This window comes from Rhodnius prolixus, unplaced genomic scaffold (genome assembly GCF_049639745.1).
Source record: "Rhodnius prolixus isolate KJV_2025 unplaced genomic scaffold, Rpr scaffold_30, whole genome shotgun sequence".
NCBI classification, from domain to species: Eukaryota; Metazoa; Arthropoda; class Insecta; order Hemiptera; family Reduviidae; genus Rhodnius; species Rhodnius prolixus.
The window spans coordinates 963,827-980,636 of NW_027411638.1; the positions used below are offsets into that span (position 1 = coordinate 963,827).

The following is a 16,810-nucleotide window of genomic DNA, read 5'->3' on the forward strand; positions in this document are numbered from 1 at the left end:
ATACTTAGTCTTACGAGCAAGTATTGCATTCGATTTTATGATTTCACCTTAAAGAGTTTTTAGAAATACTTATATGTGAATCCATAATTCAAAGCAGTAAATTTCAACTTTACTTATAGGATTTTTCAATATTTGAGCATTTTTTGAAAATAGCTCCTATTTTATTTAAAATGCGTACACATAAATTATGTAAATTTATTTGAAATATTTTCCAAAAACAATTTCAAGGAGTTTAAGAGATAAAGTACCATTAGTTACTTTAAAATGCAACTTGAGTAAATTGTTCGGTTCTAACATATGAGACTATATCAATTATACTACATAATTAGGTATGAACTTTGCAGCCAATGTTTTAAGTTGGATTAAAATCTTTTGAAAAAAAAGGTAAAATTTACAGGACATTTTTTTAATTTTTGACACTTTCTTCAAAAACTTGTAAGTTCTGCTTTAAAATGGGTACATAAAATTAAGTAAATATGGGCAATTTAATTAATATTTAAAAAATTCAAGGAGTTGTACCCTCACTCTCTAATATATTGAATCTAAATAACTAATATTTAGTACAAAATTCGAAATCAGGAGAAAATCTGTTTAAGCTTAGGAATTAAATTTTTGTAACTCCATAGAACATTATGAAATATACTTATAATTAAAAATATTAATAAATAAATAAATAAATAAAATGCAGATATTATTTTCTAAGAAAAGTTTCTTAAAATACTGCTGCTATAGGCTACGTTCATTCACGCATTCCACGGATCGTTAATTATTATTTACTTATTCCTTTATAACATAATTTATTTTAAATATTTGTGAAAATACATAGAAAAGATGCATTGTCCTTTCAAATATAATTTTATATCATGTACAACTCTTAGCTTTTATAACAAGTGCCCAACTTCACTTAGAATTCAATCACAATTTGTTTTTAATCATTAATATTGTTATTCGTCCTACACGGGCGTAACCAATACTTAAATCATGGGAGGGCAGAACAAGTAATATCACATAGGTCAACAGCAAAGCGCCATAAAATCACTCCAATAATTTCACATTGATCAGGTCGCGATTGCGGAGGAGCTAGCCAAGCCATGTGCTGAGCATTTTGATGAAAGAGTTGCATGAGAACTAAAGAAAAAATATGGTTAAATCGGGGAACTTGACCATATTAAACAGAAATAGTATATAAATTCTTAACATTTTTTTTCAGACTAGAGAAGTGATTGTTAGCAAATGACATTCCAGCCATTTTCTGTCGAAGCTCAAAATAAGGTAGAAAATAGCGAATATCTCTCCTGAGATAATCTCGGAATCTCCTTGAATTATCATTAACGGCATTAACAAAGACCTGGGCTCAGAATCTGCCGCTTAACCTTCAGTGTAGTTAGGCTATAATGGAGAAATTCTCCTAGATTTATAACACACTGACTTAAATTAGCTTGATCTAAGGATCTCTTAAAGGTGTGCAGAAACCTTTTACATATCAGAAGCCTTAGTACGCATTGTTGTAAAACCATATCCACACGAGACGCTTAAATAACTTAAGTGATATTTCTTTGCAACTCTGGAACGATATCCCAACTATAAATGCGTCCGAAAATTGATAATTTATCACTAACAGATGAAGGCGAAGGCGCATTGCTGGAATTAATAAATGATTGATGGGACGAAGAGTGACGAGTTGGTGGCTGAGCTTGAACCCAAGCTATAAGATAACTAAGGACCTAACTATCGATGATGTCTATTATGTCATATGCCATCTATGATGTCTATCTACACTATTACTGAATTTATTAAATTAGAGAAGCCAAAGCAAAAACGTTGATCGTCAACATTTCGAGAAATAAATTATATCTGAATTTTAAAAATTGTTTTTTTCACTAGTAACGACACTATCTTGTTCGGCAAGCAAACCAATTTCTGAATGTGGGAAAGCCGGGAAACGTGCCTCTGTAATAAAGTGTGCTTGTTTTAGAGAAAAAACATCTCTCAATTTTCGTTATCACCTCTTAATTTAAGAAGCGGTTATTCTTAGCCCATTGGTTACGCCCTTATTTGGTTATGCTATTAAAAATCATAGTACAATTTTGGGATCTGAAACTTTTAAAAGCGCTATATGTTTCGAACGGCAAAATAATTTTATCCATGACGCGTACAAAATAGGGAATGGGAAATTTTTATTAGATGCTTCTAAAACAAATAATAAAATGATAATTAGAAGCAAACCTTACTTACATATTGCACAACTCTTGCCCCACATGTAAAATTAAAATCACAACTCAAGTTACACACATTTACAAATAAAAATTCTAATTTATGCAGCATCTGTCCGGCAAACCAGGTGCGTAACACAATCTAGTCTCACTTGATGGTAGAAAGAAAATAAACTATTAAAATATACATACAAAGGAAGTTCTTAAAAATGTGTAAGGGAGGGGGATTTTTGGTTATTAGATACCTAGAGAATTTAATAAAAATTATTTTCCTTTTTTTTTTGTTTTCATATTAGTTCACCATGAGTGTGTGTGACTCCATAGGTGCGGCAGAGTCGTAGAGAGTATCAGTGTCCTGAGTCGGTTCGCCCTGAAGCTGGCAAGGGTTGGACAGGGTCCCTGCACCACAGTCGCAGAAAAACCTGAAAGGAGGAGGTACTGTTAGTGAAACATTCAACACAATTTTCGCTTACTTCGATTCTTATTTAAGACGAATTTTCTTCACACTGAATTTTACCGAATATATTCTTATTGCCTTCAAAATGATTGTCTGGAAACGATCACTAAAAAAACAATAGTAGACTTGTAGAGGATATCTTGATGAATCTATTCTTTCAGAAACCCATTAAAATAATTTTCACAAACAAAATAAAAAATCCAAATAAGAGCTTTGGAGTGGAAAAATTTATTTGCTACTTAGAAAACACCAAAATTACAAAAATCATTCGATCAGAAAAATTCCTACTTTTGTCAAGTTAAAAATGGGAAGTTAAAAATATTTTATTTCAGATGACGGGCATTTAATTTGAATTCCTCGCTTCACCCATTCCGCAATAAAATGAATTACTCATAAAAATAATTCATATAAAAGTAATAGGTTTGCATTTATATAATGAGCTATTTAAAAAAAATTGCTGATGAACTTTTGGATTTTTTGAATTGGGTTGGTAAACGAAATATTTAAGTTTAAGTATACAAATTTCAGTCTTTGGGTCTCACGGATCACTCAGCACGCACTACAGATAAATTTTTAATAACCTAAACTCTATGTGCTGAGGGTCTTCAAAATGAAATTCTTCCTTTTGTAGTAAAAGATTCAATACTAAAACTAGAAATACTCCAATATAAAAGCACCTGTCATGTCTAATGAATTCCACTTCGTGACCTGCATGACAAGTTTTGATACAGTTGACACAGATAGCATTGCGATCGGTTGTGTTACATGTTTGGCACCTATAGAAATCATGCATCGGAAATGACGTATAACTGGAAATTTTGTACAAACACTGACCGTGGCAGACTGCTTTTTCGACGGCATCCTGGTTCGCAAATATTTTATTACCTACAAACAAAAACATGTTTAAATAAATATCTTTAAGTTCAAATACAAAAATTTATTGTTCAAACACTAACACGACTGTTCGCTCTACTAGGAATTTTTTCTGAAAGTTAGCTGGCATAAATACTATAAATTCACAACAATACGTTACTGTTGAAGGGGTACGTGCGACGTAACAGCATTAACAGAACCTGCCTCTTCAACATTATTGCCTTAAGAAAGCTCAAAAAAAAAGTGAACTACCCTAGAGTAAACAATCCAAAATATTCCAAGATTTCGTTAATAGTCGAAAGCCAATCCTTTCTGGCTAAGTGGCTTCAGCAAAATAAGATGGTAGATTCAATTCATTGCTGGATTCACAATTCTCAATCTTATGAATATCGTTCATAGGATTCCATCAAGAATTTAATTTCCGCCTGTAAAGCAGAGTACTTAGAGCACCAACTTCCAAATTTTCCCTCAAGAGATAACCCTTTCTTCTATCTTGAAACTTTCCGAGTGAATAAAAAATAAATGAAAATATGAACATTTATTTTTTGGGCCAAAATGGTAATGAACATAACTAGAAATATAAAACTCACATCGAACTATTGGTTGTACACCGCTAGCCAAGCAAAGTCCTCCAAAACGGTTATTGAAAATCTGATTATTTTCTAGCGTAGCTGTTGCATTATTTGTGATCTCCACACCGGCAGCTAAGCCGTCAAATATTCTATTGTTTCTTAATATTGGGTGACTTTGTGTTGAAATCAAGACACCTGCTTGGGCGTTCCGGAATATATCGTTTTCTTCCAATATGCCTAAAAATTTAAAACGGAAATATAATAATAATAAAACAAAGTTTACGCTAAAAAAAGTGATTTAAGTTAATCATAGTACTGGATGCCGCAACATACCTTTACCGCCATTAAAAATACAAATACCACCGTCTCGACCATCGAAGATTTTGTTCCGTTTCAGAGTAGGATTCGAATCAGTCTTGATCCACACGCCAGCCATAGCGTTGTCGAAAATTTCATTCATTTCGAGCACACCCAGGCCGCCATTATACACAAGCACGCCGCCATTCTGACCGCCCCAGATCTTGTTACCTCGGATTATGGGGTTACTGCCAGTCCTGAAAAAGTTGAAATAATATAACTGTTAGGAAGATCATCCAATTGAAACATTAGAGCTACATGAGTTCTACGAGATATGACTGAAACACGAAAAGTTATATCCATTATATTTATTCTGTTGAACTGTAGAACTATTGTGAGTGTTGAGATTCTAAGCATAAATTGAGTTAATAACATTTAAAGGAGTGGTTATCATTATCCGTAGCTGAATCATGAACTGTAGTTACAGAAAGTCGTGTGAGAGTTCCACACTATTTTCGTTTTCTGGGAGCCTCAAAATCCAGCATTTTTTATGAAAATTTGACACCAACGCATTACTTACTCTCACATTTGAAACATAACAAGTTAAAGATGGGTAAGATAGAAGACGAAAAAAACCTGTAATTTAAGCCGTGTGCTAATATCTAATGGTTTTTAAGTGAATTAGTGTTTTTCAACAGTCTTACTATCTGTGCTCCACTCAGCCAATTCGAACCAAGATTTACCTGATCTGGACGCCAGAGTACAGATGGTTAAATATGTCGTTATCCTCTAATTTTCCATGGCCGTTATCGTAGAAGTACACACCAACTTGCTTGCCGGAATGTATTCTATTACGGCGTAAAGTTGGCGACGATCCAGTGGTTATCCAAACACCAGCGAGAGTGTTCGCATATACTTCGTTCTCTTCAATTAGACCTTGGCCTTTCTCGTGCACATAGATTCCTCCATGTTGTCCGTGATGTATCTTATTGTGCCTAACAATAGGATCGCTGTTTGTCCTGATCTGGATGCCGGCCAATGCATTACCTAAACATAAATGGAACAATGCTCTTGATCAGTATTAGTCCGATAGGAAAGATATCTGCCCTATGATATTGGTACCTGAGCCTTAAAAATGACCAGAGAAAACTTGAGCCCCCTAGCAGTTTAGTCATGAACTTTTTGACTGCCGCCCCACCACCGAATAAACCATAGGAACGATTGCTATGAACCTAGGCACACGGAAACACAATAGTATCCACAGACACGCCAACAGCTTGTCGCCAATAAAAAAAAGAGGTGCTAGTTTAACATATGCAACTCCTACCTTCCGATATAGCCCTCCAAGAACAGAACGTTCTTGAAAGACAGGGCTCTTCTTTCCAATCTTTTTTAAAATTACAGCACTAGTCTTGGAGGTGAAGACAAAAGATTTAGTGCCTTCACCACAGCCTGACAGTTTGACAAGATTCAAACCATTTTTAAAGTTAAACTACAGTGCATCTGAAATATAACAAAAAATAGAATAAACCTCACCTGGAAGGCAAGTGACCATTCAGGAAGAGTTTAAATCAGGTGTTTGCCTACCCTAAAACCGGCACTTTCGGACCAACATCCATTCTCCATCCTGAGATAACTATAAGGTGTTATTGTAGGCAGAGCCAATTCTCCTCCGCAAACAAACTTTACTAAAATGTTCTGGTATGGTATAGAATCCCAAATAAGTTTAGAAAAGAATATTTACAAAACTATTTAAAAGATTCTTACCGTAGATATTATTGTGCTCTATGAGTCCTCGGCCTTCGCCGAATATGTAAACACCCCCTTGCTGTCCATTGTAGATTTCATTTCTCCGAATTGTTGGATTGCTGGTCGAAGTAATCCAAACGCCGGCAAAATTGTTGGAGTGTATTCTGTTATCTATAAACTGGCCCAGACCATGCTCATGTACGTAAATGCCGCCCGTCTGACCGTGATGGATTTCACAATGTACCACTGTAGGATTTGCTCCAGCTTTTACTTCAAATCCGGCTATCCTGTTGTTGTGTATATCGTTGGCTTCGAAAAATCCCTGTGAAACGTATAGTTAACTAAACAACAATCTGGTATGATCCTCTTAGGTTGGAGTAAACACTACTCTACTAAGAAGAGATTGCAGAATATGAATGTACGATAATGTCAAAATATAGTACATCTCCTATAATTAGGTGCTCTACTACTTAAGAAAAGTCGAGCGGAGAGACAACTTTTTGAACGATCTAGTTTTCATTAGAACAGTTAAGGCAGCTGTTTACAAATGCTCTCGGTTCTGTTCATACCAATCAGGGCGTTTACTACATAAACCGGAGCTTTATCCGCATGCAGACACATAGAAGAAGATCTTTGGAAGCTGTGATTTGCTCAAAATTATAATGAAATAAATATTTGGAATAACTTTGTGCTAACGCAGATAGTTAAAGATTGTGGCAAACGTAGCTGATTGGCCACATAATTTTCGTAGCAAGTAGGAATCAAATAAATTAATCTACAGGTCAAGTAAGTACTGCCAATATCAACTGTACATGTGGCACATTATTGAGAGACTTAGATACAGTGGCCGCTTCAACCGAAGAACAGCTTCGAATTATTCTTTTTGAATTGTAAAATGAAATCTGGCCGCTTTTTATTCAAAGCCTAGGAGACTTACAGAGAAGATTTTGACGCGTTTGTCAATACGACAAACTAATATGAAGCTAATAATGTCTATATGAAGTATGGCTTAATACAAAGGGCACTACTTCACTGCAGTCAAAATATTTTTACTAATGCATGCATCTATATGTTACAGACATAATGCAAAAAAGATGCCACTTACTAAACCATTATCGAAAGTGAATATTCCCACATCTCTGCCGTGATGAATATGATTACGTCTCATAATTGGATTAGCATAATTCTTCACCCATATACCGGCCAAAGCATTTCTGGAAATTTCATTATCCTCATAGGTTCCGTGAGCGTAGTCGGTGACGTACAGTCCAACATTCTCACAATCGCTTATGTCGCAGTGGCGAATATGTGGGTTCGCTCCTGCACCACTTACACAAACAGCTGCTCCCACTGTCACAAAACAAAAAGATTAATTTTCGAATGAGTTAATAACAATCGGTTTTGTGGAGTTCCTCCATCCGAAGTCAGTGCACGAACACTTTACTTCAATCTGTATGGTTCATATTTGCTCTTTATGACTATGATATAGAACATGTCTAAAGCAGACACAGAATAAAATAAGAAGTAGTCCATAAGGAAAAGATCTCTGAAAGAAAATATATAACTTGAACGCCAAATGACGGAAACAGTATTTAGTTAGTTGGTAATTTCGATTTTTTGCTTTATGAGTGTCAAAGCCAAGATTCCGGCAGAAAAACGTACCGACAGAAGTACTCCTGATGATGCAGTGGTCAATAGTCGGACTGCAGGTCTCGCCAACTTCTAGACAGTAATGCTTGTGATGAGATACGTTAGCTTGCACATCTGGAACAAACTTCAAAGTAAGATGCCCTGCATAAGCTGTTTTGGCTCCTTCGACGAACATTAGTGTGGACTCAGTAGATCTCTCCAAGATCACAGACTCCGCTACATTTCCAGGCGCAGCTCCTGTACAATAACAAAACATCTAGTTAAGCACACACTACTTTCTCTTAACTTGCAATTAATATGATTCTTAATGACAAAGCTTACAATAATCCAAAATTTTACAGAACTAGTTTGATTAATAAATTTCTTGTTCAATTTGCCATAAATCCCACTTGCAGAGTAGTGAATTTAGGAAGAGTGCATTTAAGAATTTGAGTTACATTCTATACCTTGAACGCCACTTCGAATTCAGAAGTATTTATTAAATAATGTCTATTGCTTCCAAAACTCCGGAACATTATTTTTCCAGAAATCTAAATAGAACTGTCCGGTGAAAACGAATAATCTAAAAAAAAAATCAATACTATTGCCAAACCTAACTCTATTTTAAGGGTAAGATGAAGTAAACGATCATTTTACACACAAAGGTTTCTATTATACTTAAATTCTCAACCTAGAACTAACATAAATACAATTTTTATTAAATACTGAACATACAAACACAACAAATTAGCACTTAGTCAAAATGGACAAATACCACCTCAAAATAACTCAAACAGAACAAACTAACTTTTCTTGGTTAGTGGTTTCAATAAAAGTGGTGAGTCTACTATTTTCTGAGATTTGCGTTGTAAAAAACTTAATTCATACATTAGTATGCAACCCCAGATTTTTTAGAAACCTATTACAAGAAAACATATCGTCCCTTTTTTCACAAAATACCTAAAATGAATTTTCCAAAAAAATATATTTTAATTGAAACTCACTTGTGTGTAGTGATTTTGAAATTAAATAAACAAAAAATAAAATAAAATAAACAAAAATTCAAACAGAAAAAAGACACTAAACCCTTACTCCTGGGTCCCTTGATGCAAACTAAACGAAATGTCAAATTTAAATTTTCTGTTTCTTGGTTATACTGACTACTAACAATAAAGCCCATTTGGGTACAATAGTTTTTCATACTCAGTGCTAATTTATCTTAAAAAAAAAGAACTGTCATGGAGGGAAGCGTCCATCAGATCCACCCTGGAACAACCAACAATTTCAGATAGAAGTCAGAGGCGTTGCGATAGGTAAACAGTATATAAATGTTGAAGAACATCGTCATTTTTGGGACAATAAAAAAAAAGTTGCACTTACGGACCAAATTGAAGGCCTAAACGGAATACCAACTTCGAGCCTTTCTAAAATTTTTGAGTTGTTTTGTGTTACATGCTGTTCACACTTGCACATATTCGGACCATGCGCTTCAACTTTTTTTCGAGTTCGAGAAAATTATAATATGAAAATTATTATATTATTTCTGGTAGAAATTGAACTTCGGAAATTTGAAATGATATACTAGTACTAAGACTAATGTACTCACCTATGAGAGCTACATCTGTGTCCACCACTAAAAACTCTGTCTTATAGGTTCCACCGTGTATAAAGATAAGCGCAGGAAGTCCGCCACGAGGTGGGAATGTTTCATCGGCATGGTCGAGCGCGGACTGTACGGTTTCAAAATGTGGCAGATGTCTTCCTCTTGCCGTATAGATGGCACTAGCGCCAGGCCTCACATGGGCACCTCTGTACAGCTGGCGGAAACTTTCTTTCCATGGGTTGTCCAATTCAGCCCATTCTGATGCTGGTATAAATTCAAATTTACATGGTTCTGGATTGAACAATGGAAGATCATACTCGAACACGCTATGGTAGAGTCGCTTCCTGCAAAGATAATTTCCGTTAAGGGGTAAACACGCGCAATGGAGCGAAATTAAATGAATATTTCATTCAATCAACAAATAAAAAGATTTGGGGTTTACTAGAAAAGCTAGGTCCCTGGTAATAATTGCTGCATTGCTTAAAAGATTGTAACTCCTCTTGACACACACTCATAATAATAATAATAATAATAATAATAATAATTATTATTATTATTATTATTATTATTATTATATTCTGAGGACTTGCCCAAAAAAATGACATGGAATTTTTTTTTCAGTCAATGGCCTCCCACCAAAACATGCATCCTGAGAAAATTAAATTCCGAAAATTTGATACGGCCGCAATACGTCCTCTTACTGGATTTAAGGGAGAGTAACAGCCATCAATTCCGTTTCTTCGCGGTACTGTGTAAGAATAAAGTTGAATCACAAGCCCCACTTACCCCCGATTGGCTTTCTTTTTATTTTCACTTTACTTTATACATACCATAAGCCATTATCGTTTGCTATCGTTCGAAATCGCTTGCAAACTTGTGAGATGCGACAAAGGTCCTGTTCTAGCAGGTAACTAAATATAGTGAGCAGAACTTCGTCGGGTAGCTCGTACTGTAGATAGTGGGCCGCTGGTGGAGAGTTAGCTGCAATCAGAACACCTATTTTATTCATCTGTAGGAACATAGGCATAATTTTTTGGAATAGTGTTTTGTTGATTGAAGAACTTGCAAATATTATTCTTTAAAAAGTACAAGTATCAAATGTTTCGGCACTGATGACTATCTTCCGTGGTACTGTTATGAACTGGTGTGGTTGTACATTTGATATGATGCTATTTGTATGTTAATGACAAGGATTTTTGACTTGGTGTAATATTAAAATTGTCTTACCATTATTATTAGATGCTGAACAAGACCTTCTGGGCCTTTTCCTTGGAAGAGGTACTTCAACATCTGCAAAGAATGGCGACTTGCGCCGCAGATCGTATGGAGGATTGTGAGGTGTCTGAATGGTGGTGCTCACACTTGTGCTGCAACCATCACCTGGACAGTAATAAGCAGTAATCAGTATTCTACTGGAAAAAAAAGAATCACGCGCCATTTCTCTTTACACAAATTCCAAAGTTCTATCTTAAACTTTCTTTGAATTTACAATTCTTTTATGAGAAGCGAGGTGTATCAACTCCCCCAAAACATCTTGAATCAATCTGAGGAGAAAGAATGTCCAATTGTTGTTGGTGTGATTGGTTATACTAAATTCATAAAAACCCATGAATTATTTAAAAGGGAAAATTCGCAACAAAAATAAAAATGTGTGAACATAAATTTTTGCAAGGTAGAATACTTTTTTCAAACAGCTAATAATAATACCCAAACGCTTTTGTCAACAGAAACCCCAGGCAGTTTAATTTACTTCTAAGAAGAATATCACGAAATTAACACTTCCTAGGATGATGGGAATATCGTATGTATAAGCAATTCTTAGTGAAGTTCCAGGAGTAGTTCTTCTCAGCTTATTAAACTGACAAAAAACATCTTAAGACACAGTATCAAAAAGCTTTTTTTTCTCTTTTTGGCAGTTTCATAGACCTTTAGGTAAAACTTGTGGAAACAAACCAAGATGATGATGTTCCTATTCTACATGCTTATGAAACCAAGATTTTTTTTGGGGGGCAGCACATTGAGGTAAGGTGTGCTAATTGTGGGAACTTAAAAACTAGTCTTGTATGTCGGTCACCGGCGCGCTTAAAACCACGCGAACTCTTGCCATGGAAACTTTGTAAGGAATCCCACTTATCTTTGTAGAGATGAAACTTACTTTAGAATCAAACCTGCAGAATTTAACAAGGTGGATTGCCACAAAGTCATGGCAACAAGCAATGACTATAAACTATTCAACCGTCTCAAGCAATGACTATAAACTATTCAACCGTCTATCTCCAGAAGAAAAGTTCCCAAAAACACTTTCATTTGAACAGGGATGTAAAGAAGTATTTTATGCAATATTCTTACAGCATTAGGTTGCCTTGAAGAGAAGACGGTGGTTGAAGGATTCGTCTAATGGATTATTGATAATCACTGCAGGTGTTAAGCGGATGATTCCAGGAATGAAAGAAGGTCTGGTCTATTATGAGATAAGAGAACACTTGGCACCTGCAGTCTGATCAACTTCAAAATTGATATTGTAACGAAGTTGACCTGAGCCAGGGAAGAAAGGCCTAGATTGTTCTGGGAGTTGGCTGACCAAAGTCTATAACGGTCCACCACTGTGTAAAAGCAAGCTAAGGGAGCGGCCCCAATGGGGTGGTAGCAGTATGTGTTTTCCCCAGCCAGTGAGTGGCAGGTGGGAGTGAGACAGACGGAGTTAAAGTGGGGCAGTCCCAGTTGGAGTGGGAGACAGTTTGGAGAGACACTTTGGAAGTGACAGTTCGAGAGAGAATCAGTGTTGCGGAGTGCTTCAGAGTTAGCCAGTTGGGCAGGTAGTCAGTTAGTGAGTAGAGCTTTGTTAGTGCAGCTGAGACTAGTGCAATTCAGTGCAGTGCGGACCAGTAGTCAGTCGTGGAACAGTTTTGTGGTGTTACGTAGTGAGTAAGTAACAATAAACTGTTGTGACTGTTGTAAATGATAAATGTAATGAATGGCGGTAGTTGCTAGTAAATGTTAATGTGTTAATAAATCAAATCAGACTACTTATAAGTTTAGTGAGTTTTGTTATTTATCAAACCCACATAAATTAAATAAACTAGTGGCAGGCACTAGTTGTAAGTAAAGTTTTTTAGTAAAAGGACAAAAACTTTACAATATAAATGTTCCTTGAGACTGCCAGGGCTGTTTCGGAAAATGAGAAGATAGATAGAAAGGCCAAATTAGGCGCCTCTCTTTCCTTTAAGTGTTGGGTGTATGAAGAAGGCATAAACATACCTAGTTCCAAATATGCTAAAATTACTGCAAAGGAGCTTTGATTTGCCACAGCTAAAGATAAAGAATTACAACTCTTGAAGGCTGAAATAAGGAAGAACAAGCCTAACCTACAACCCCCTTAAGCAGGAATAATAATGAGGAAACCAAAGAATGGTGCTATTGAACCGAACGTTTTACAGAAATTGTAGAAAACATTTTGAAATTCTCAATAAGGAAGCATTCGCTTATTTTTTTTTTGAAAGGGTTATTGGAAAAATATCGATAGGGATATAAAAGCTGTAGTCCTTTTTTGTAAGGCATGTGGATCAATGCAACACTCAATCAACTAAGGTTTCTACATATCATAGGGAAACCCAGAAGAGTATCGGAATGCATTCATGCAAATTTGGCCTAGCCATATCTTTATACTAGTTGACACTTTATCAAAATAGATCGTAACAAAAATCTTCAAAAACCTCTCTCTCAATCAACGATTGAAAAAACTTTAGAGCTTATTTGTAAACCAGGGTATTCATTGCGCTACAAAGCTACAATCCAAATCCGACGATTTAGAGAATTTTGAAGCCCATTGGGGAAAAGCACGTAACTCGGCTACTAGAAAGAAATCCAGCTAGCTATCAATAGGTTGGCAGAATGATGGTGCAAACATTTTAGAGAAATCTAATAACAGCACTGATTCTAATGTCGTCTAATCCTTTATTATTATAAAAAAAAAAAAGCCCTGGACAAAGCTAGGCCCCTATGAAGAAACAGAAAGTTGCATCTGATTTATAATTGCTGCACATTTTCAACGTGCGGAAGAGCTTTTGATTTTTTACTTTCGAGATTACTGTGCAATTGGTTTCGATAGGACACTTCTGCGTTTCGATTTTTGTTCTAAACTTCACATTCTGTTATTTTACTTAGGGGTAGCTAATATGGACTGAAAAAGGCGTTGTATAGTGTTGGGCCTGGTCTTTCTCCAGACGAATAGTATAATTATTGTTTACCACATCTCTCGAAAACTTGCTTATTTTATTATGTTTACCAATAAAATCCTTTGCCTCAAGCAACCTCCAACCTCTAGTGGATTTCCTACATGCATTAGTAGTTTAAAAGAAAATAAGGAATACAGCTATGCCTTATTTTCTTTTAAACCACTAAAGCACGTAGCAAATCCACTAGATCCTTCTAACATGATTTATTTTCCACCACATTGTTCTACTGTTCAATAAATCCTACTTTGTTCACGCAACTTCTGTCTGGAACTCTTTACCTACAGCAATTAAAAAACGCAACACATTAGTTTCTTTTTAATACATTTTTTCCCAACACAATCAATGCAGTAGTCTTCTTTTCTTAATGTCAATTATTACAAATTTGTGATCTACATTAATTGATATATTCTTTAATGTTTGAGTCTGCTACTTCTGTAAAGTGTTTTTCTCGGAATCATTTGATTGAATTTCACTTCTGGCCTATTGGTATACCTGTTTCATTTTCTAGTATTTCTTTTTTATCTCTCTTAGGTCACTTTTCCTTTAATTATTTCTGTTAAAAAAATGCTTATAACATTTACTATTTGTATCTATTCATACTGTATTTTCAAGTATTGCATTTCTTTACTTTGCGTCAAACATTACTTCTGAATTTTTTTGTAATTTGCTTATGATACAACAACTACTATGTAATTTATTTTCCTTTGTTTACATTTTCACTTATTCTTAAAGGAGTACAAATAAAATGTTTTCTTTATTATCGTATGCAATTTTTTTTTTTTTTTAGGTACCTTACACCACTTTCATCAGCACTTTTATCTTATTGTGGTACATTTACCTTCAGCCCATCTAATCAATTTTTTCAACTGCTTTTCAAAAATAACCTATTACTGAATTACAATAATAATGGAGTCAAATACATCTTTTTCAAGCCTCTTTTGAGTTGCACTTATTTGGATAGTTACCTCAACATTTAACAGTTATTTGAATTCCTGTATATATTTTTTTTGATTCATCAAATTTTCAAGAATAAAATGGATAAATCCTGGTTCGAATATATAAAATTTACTCATTCAGTTTTAATTCAAATCCTTATTCAATTGAAGAACTTGTTTTTTAACGAGGCCTAAAGAGGATATCGAGACTCTATTTTAACAGAACAATAAGTGAAGGGCAGTAAAATTATTATTCCACTGCTTATTATGAGTTAATTCAATTTTTACTTATCATCACTCAATGAATTTAAATACCTGGTTAGAAAAAAAAAAACATCAAAAACCCATCTGAATAAAACTTATTCTAAGTGTATCCAGACATTAAATGGATGTAACTATCTTTAAACTTAGTAAAGTTTCTAATTTTAGTCCAACAATATAATTATTTTTTAAAAAATAAAACAGTATGAACCACTTTATTTTTATTTGCGAGGTTAAAAATTAATGTTAATTAATTAATAAAATTAATTTTAATTTCCTTATTAATAGAACTTCAAGGATTTACTTTCTTAATGTTTGTACTGTATTCTGTAGTGCGACTTAAAATTTGAAGACTGTCAAATTGGTAACATTATATATATTTATATGGACGAAAGAGAATTAAAGGTGTTTAATTAAATAATAATAGTAATGGCGCAAAAACAGTAACATATTAAAAAATAAAGATAAAACAATGAATTTCATAGTGTTCAAATAAACTCGACAGAAATTCGATCTAATACATCCGCACACGAAATTTGTATTTATTAATTATATTAAATTATTTAAATTATATATTCTTTTTTAAAAGATTTACAAAATAACCTAAAGGATTAAATAGATTGTTTTCTGACAAAAAATTACATAAATAAATACATAGATTTACCAGTAGTTGTCCTCGAAGAGACAGATGTTTTGCTAACTCCTTTTCTGCGTGACCTCCTCGGATAATATTTAGCAGAGCCAAAGGAAGCACTTGGCATCTCTTCACACTAATCTTTTTATCACTTAATACAGAAAAATACGCATACTTATAACACTAATTGTTGCACACATTAGAAACAATACATAAAAGATGGCAGAACAACCCTTCTGACGACATAAACACATGGCTTAACGACATTCAACTATGACGCATTTCATTTTTGGTTACTATACTCCTTAAAGCTCCCTTCTTTATAGCTAGAATATATTGCTTGCATTGTTTCCAGATGTACAGTTAAAACTTGGAACTTTTTTTTTATTGTACTTTTAACGAAAATTTCTTTATCACAACGTTCGACTTGCGAGATTACTGCTCACGAAAATAAATTCACTGCAAACCACTAAGCTAAGCCTATGGCAAAGATTGATTGTAACTGCAAGAGGGACATGTTAGAGGGGGTTACCCAATTTGAGTACCACCAACTGTATGAAACTTGCATTTTCTCTCGAGAATAAAATTATATAAACAGCCTGAAATATACATTCTTACCTTCTTAAAACATTTTTTAATACACTTTAAATAAATTTCTTTGATTATTTTATTCGATCAATTTTTATCATTTTGCACTCCACAAAAGTAGGTAGTTCAGTTGTAATTGTTTGCTGAAGAAGTCATAGCAAATATTACATTAAGTACTTCTTTCAAAAAAATAAATAACCAGAAAAATTATTAACTACATAATGGTTTTTTCTAATTTTAAAACAAAAACAGCACTAGCATAATTTAGCGGCCACACCTAGTTTATATTTTTTTAGTTACAACACACGATATTTATTCTCTACTTATTACAAATTCTAATTGACTATTTTTTCAAATCTGGTCATTATAAGAAAAAAATTAACTGTCTTTATTAAAATGGAAGGACCTTACATAATATGACCATTTCAATTATTGACTATTGGAATGGAAACTGCCCTACCCTTTCTCTACATTGCCCCCAAAAAAACTCCTAAACTTACTTAGCAACCCAATGGATATCAAAACAATGACGACAAGAGCTTAGACTCAAATTAAGATAAAAAAAAAAAAAGAAAACAATTGAAAGAATCTTGAGGGGAGACAAGTCTGGACACACACTCGGGCAGAAGATCCGAAAACCAACTTTCCTCGCATTCTGGGAAAACGACATAAGTTCATCCATGTTACAAAAGTTTCTATGTCATAAACCTTATCAGACAGAGAATCTTCACAAATCACTATGACCAGTAGGGGTTCTCACCAGG

General features: G+C 34.4%; 1 protein-coding gene across 1 annotated transcript; it reads right to left on the minus strand.

Moving 5' to 3' along the window:
- Window positions 1-1,079: 1,079 nt before the first annotated feature.
- Window positions 1,080-16,447, minus strand: FBXO11 (F-box protein 11). Its single transcript, XM_074144047.1, has 12 exons — window positions 15,489-16,447; window positions 10,621-10,773; window positions 10,224-10,374; window positions 9,397-9,737; window positions 7,824-8,048; window positions 7,267-7,511; window positions 6,180-6,483; window positions 5,156-5,459; window positions 4,449-4,669; window positions 4,134-4,352; window positions 3,348-3,555; window positions 1,080-2,635 (listed from the first exon to the last, which is right to left on the minus strand). The coding sequence occupies exons 1-12, from the start codon at window positions 15,583-15,585 to the stop codon at window positions 2,506-2,508; spliced, it is 2,598 nt and encodes an 865-aa protein (XP_074000148.1). The 5' UTR covers window positions 15,586-16,447; the 3' UTR covers window positions 1,080-2,505.
- Between the last annotated feature and the right edge of the window lie 363 nt (window positions 16,448-16,810).